Source organism: Austrofundulus limnaeus, unplaced genomic scaffold, assembly GCF_001266775.1.
Source record: "Austrofundulus limnaeus strain Quisiro unplaced genomic scaffold, Austrofundulus_limnaeus-1.0 Scaffold264, whole genome shotgun sequence".
Classification (NCBI taxonomy): Eukaryota; Metazoa; Chordata; class Actinopteri; order Cyprinodontiformes; family Rivulidae; genus Austrofundulus; species Austrofundulus limnaeus.
In genome coordinates, this window is record NW_013952666.1 from 112,934 (window position 1) to 117,524 (window position 4,591).

General features: G+C 37.2%; 1 protein-coding gene across 3 annotated transcripts in view; it reads left to right on the top strand.

Moving 5' to 3' along the window:
- Positions 1-4,591, top strand: part of stk11ip (serine/threonine kinase 11 interacting protein) — a 100,036-nt gene that overhangs the window by 21,690 nt on the left and 73,755 nt on the right. For all 3 annotated transcript variants that reach the window (XM_014020707.1, XM_014020705.1, XM_014020706.1), the window contains 5 exons: positions 146-217; positions 304-433; positions 702-805; positions 896-985; positions 2,041-2,082. In XM_014020707.1, coding sequence (XP_013876161.1) covers positions 146-217; positions 304-433; positions 702-805; positions 896-985; positions 2,041-2,082 — 438 coding nt within the window. The remainder of the gene's footprint in view (positions 1-145; positions 218-303; positions 434-701; positions 806-895; positions 986-2,040; positions 2,083-4,591) is intronic.

Consider the following 4,591-nt stretch of genomic DNA (forward strand, 5'->3'; position numbering starts at 1 on the left):
ATATATATACTGTATATATATATACTGTATATACATTATATGTATTATAGGGCGACTGTGGGGGTTGTATGAAGTCATTCTACTGTGAAGTTATCCGCTGATGGATTTAAAGTTAAAAGAACTGAACTGACTCTTCTTGTCACAGACTTTACTGAACGTCCTGAAGTCTTTGGATCTAAGCCACAACAAGATTCAGGAGTGTGCAGAGTTTTTAAAAGTAAGTTACGCAATGAACCAGTATTTTTCTTTGTTCCATCTTTACCTTTTAAAGATTAAACGCCCAACCCGCCTTTGTTTCTGTAGCCTCTGAGTGAGCTGGAGCACTTGAACCTGGGCTACAACTGCCTGCAGAGGGCGCCGACGCTCGGCCCGAGCGCCAGGGCCAAGCTGCACACGCTCATCCTCAGGAACAACGAACTGGAAGCTATTAACGGTAAAGCAGGCCTGGTTTTCAACTCTCTTATCTCGCTCTTAAAAAGGCAGAGACAAAACGTCTCGGCTCTGATCAGAGGAGAGAAATCGGCCGGTGAAATCACCGAGCTGACAGAGGAGTGAGGTCATAAGGAATGAAAACTGGGGAAAAGCTGTGCAGGAAGGTTAAAGAAGCTGACGTTTTCACCTCCAAGTGTTTCAAAGTATTCATCAAGTCTAAGATTAGTCTCATTAAATATACTGTGTTTTTTTTTCTTCCTCTTTAACAGGTGTGGAGCAGTTGTCTTCACTCCAGCATTTAGACCTAGCCTACAACCTGCTGTTGGAGCACTCTCAGCTCGCCCCTCTGTCTTTGCTGCATTGCCTCAGCTCAGTAAAGACACACTTCTTCTTAAATATGAACCAAACGAATGAATCACACTCTGAGGCCAATGTGTCACCAAATGTTATCGTGTTGTTGTAGCTGAACCTGGAGGGAAACCCGCTGTTTTTCCAGAAGACCCACCGTACATGCACAGTTAGACATCTCTCACCAAAAGCTGCCAGTGTCAAAGTAAGAGGCTTCTTTTCCTGCTGTCGTGGTAAAAAAAAAAAAAAAAAAGAAGGGAATAAATCACTTAAATCTATTGCAGGGGTGTGAAACTCATTTTCACTAAGGGCCACGTGAGCATTATGGTGGTTGTTATACTTCCACGTTTCGTGTTTAACGAAACGTCACATTACTACATCTGAGCACAGCTAACAACAAACAACTGAGCTCTATGTGGTATTTCATGCATATAAACACATCCTCTTATAAACACTGAAAAGTACTATAAGTACAACTGACTAAATGTGAAATAAATATTACAGAAATACTATTAAAAGTCAAAGAGTTTCACTCACTGGGTTGCAGTGAGTGGCTGTGGTCTTGATTTCTGAACTCTCCCACTATCCAACAGGGAATTCCCACTGGAAGGGGCGTTCCAGTTTAAATTCACAACTTGTAATTGTGAAATTCCCATTTCCCAGTACGACTGGGCCACAGAAAAAATAGTCTATGAAGGTGCAGTGAAATTTAGATTTTGCCAGCTAACAACTGATTTTGAACCCTGAGCACCTCCACCTAGAGCTGGGATTACACAGGTAGAATAATCAGCATGCATTATGGGAGATGTAGTTTATGGTCAATGCTGGCTTTAAAGCAGCATACACTGATATTCAGACATTATTTTGTCTTTGAAACTCTAGCTGGCCACGAAATGTCATGGCAGGCCACATTTGGCATGTGTTCTATTAAAATTATTAAGGAAAGTAGAAGTTCTTCTAATCAAATCCACTTTATTAACCAGTTATCACCAAGTGTGACCACATCTATCAAAGCATTTAGTGGGGTAAATCAGTACTGTGAAGCCTTTAAAGTAATGATGATTTTTATTGTCCTGATAAGTAAAACCTTGGCGTTAAAAGGGGTTTACCTAATTTTTATCATAAATTGATGTCTTTATTTGTCTATTTAATGCAAAACAGTATTTTTTGTCAAGCGAGGCAGCTTTCAGCAGGAGTTTCTCCTTGGATTATATGTTAATATTTTTTATTAAGTGTTCTTTTTTTGTGTCTCTCTTTTAGCTCAGACTTGATGGTATTCCACTGTCTTCATCTGAGTTATCAGTAAGTCAGCTTCTCTTTTTTTATGTGAATAAACTATAAATAAATATAATGGGAAAATGTACAGATTATGATGTATTTTAGTGGATTATGCAAAGAAAATGCGTCTCTCTGGTCAGGATTGTTGACGACCATTGTTTTAGACGTTTTAGAGGGTTTTTATAAAACGTTTTTGATTTTTATTTAAATGTTTGCAGTTAGTTAAACAATGAAAGTGAATATTTTCATTGCTTTAAAAGAAAAACAACACAAAATGTGACACTTTTTTGGCATCAAAAACAACGTTTTAAAAGCTGTCTAAAGACGTCAGCTGGTGGTTTTCTGTTTCCGCCAAAACTTTTTCTTATGATTCAGGTTGGATCTAAGGTTAAAACAATATTAGTTTTCTTTTTTAATTTTACGTTTGCTTCAAGCTTTTCTATTGAATATACTGCCTGGCTAAAAAATGGTCAGACACTAATATTTTGTTGGACCATCTTTAACTTTGATTATGGCACGCAGTGGCTGTACATCGTATTCCCAGGCCTCTACAATGTCACAACATTTATTCCAATTGGCACTAGCTGCATTTATTTTTCACCAAGGTCTTGTATTGATGATGGGAGATTTGGACCATTGTGCCAAGTCTTTTACAGCCCATCCCAAAGATTCTCATTTGGGTTCAGATCTGGACTCTGATGTCTCATGACCTCATTTTTTTGGACATGTGGTGGAACTAATACTTTTATGTTTAAGCAAGTAAATCATGACATCCTTTAATGACCTAGGTTTTCATGACATGCTGTTCATCTGCAGACAGAATGATTAAAGTCAGAACAAGATTTGCTAACAACAGTCATTCTTAGATATCACTTGTGTTTATCTTTGTGTTTTCCATTGACCTTGTATCAAATCTTGTTTTATTGCAACAACAGGAAACACAGAGAACCTGCCCTGTCTCTGTGCCTCTGCTTCTCTCTGTCACTGTCTCTCCACTCTCCACTGTTGAACTGTGTCTCGAGAGGCCTCATATATATATTAACAAACAGCATTCTGTCATCTTAGCAAGATTTGGTACAAGGTCAATGGAAAACACAAAGATAAACACAAGTGATATCTAACAATGACTGTTGTTAGCAAATCTTGTTCTGACTTTAATCATTCTGTCTGCAGATGAACAACATGTCATGAAAATCTAGGTCAGTAAAGGATGTCATGAATAACTGCCTTAAACACAAAAGTATTAGTTCCATTACAGGACACATAATGTTGCTGAATCTAGACCAACCCCAGATCATAGCACCGCCCCAACAGGCTTGTACAATCGACACTACTGGGTGCATCATTTCACCTGCCTCTCTTCTTACCTGATGCATCAGTCTGGAACCGGGTCAATCTGGACTTATCAGACCACATGACCTTCTTTTATTATTCAATCGTTATGATGCTTCCTTGTAAATTTAAGCCTTTCCCCCCAACATTCATATAGTTGTTTATTTTGTTTGTCTCAATACCTTGTGTTCCCTTTATGTGCTCTATTACACATCGCTCTGAATTCTGCTGTAATCTTTCTACTGTAGGAAATAGTTCAGTTGAGAGCCCGAATTAGACCCTTGACTGTCCCTCTGGCCTGTTCACACCTCCTGATGTTGGTCCCTCCTACATCACAACCCCACTCTGTCCTGTGACCAGGGTTTCAGACTGTGATTAAAGCTAAATAGAGTCTTGTTGATTCTCTAACTGTTTAAAGTAAATGCACAAAATATCCTTTACGATTTGATTTCACCAAACTTTGAAGTTGGTGAAATCATTTACAATTTCTTTGCTTTGTTAAATCCACACGACAACCTCTTTTGTTTTTTGTTTTTTGATCAGACAGTGCGTTTTAGTACTCTGTGTTTTATTTTTTGTAACACTTGTTATCATACATTTAACTAATTCATTTGAGTTTATTTAAAGACTCAAAAAGTACCTGAGCAATCCCACATCTTGATAGAATCTCCTTGGTGCCACTGCAAAAAATGTCCACCTAACCAAGTTTTAAAATCTTATATCCAACCAAAAAGTCTTTTTGTTCTTGTTTTGAGACTGATTTACTAAACAAGAACTGATTGTGTAAGAATAATAATCTTGTTTTCAGAATGTGTAAGATTATTTGTCTTGTTAGCCTGAAAATTTGACTCAAATTAAGTCAAAAATTTCTGCCAATGGAGTAAGAAAATTTTACTTGGTAAGATTCCTGAAATACTTGATTTAACTCAATTTTTTCTTATTTCATGAATCTTACCAAGTAAAAATTTCTTACTCCATTGAGTCAAGTTTTCAGGCTAACAAGACAAATAATCTTACACATTCTGAAAACAAGATTATTATTCTTACACAATCAGTTCTTGTTTAGTAAATCAGTCTCAAAACAAGATCAAAAAGACTTTTTGGCTGGATATAAGGTTTTAAAACTTGGTTAGGTGGACATTTTTTGCAGTGCAGAAACTCTGTAGTTTTAAATTTACAAACTCACACATCTAAAGTTATG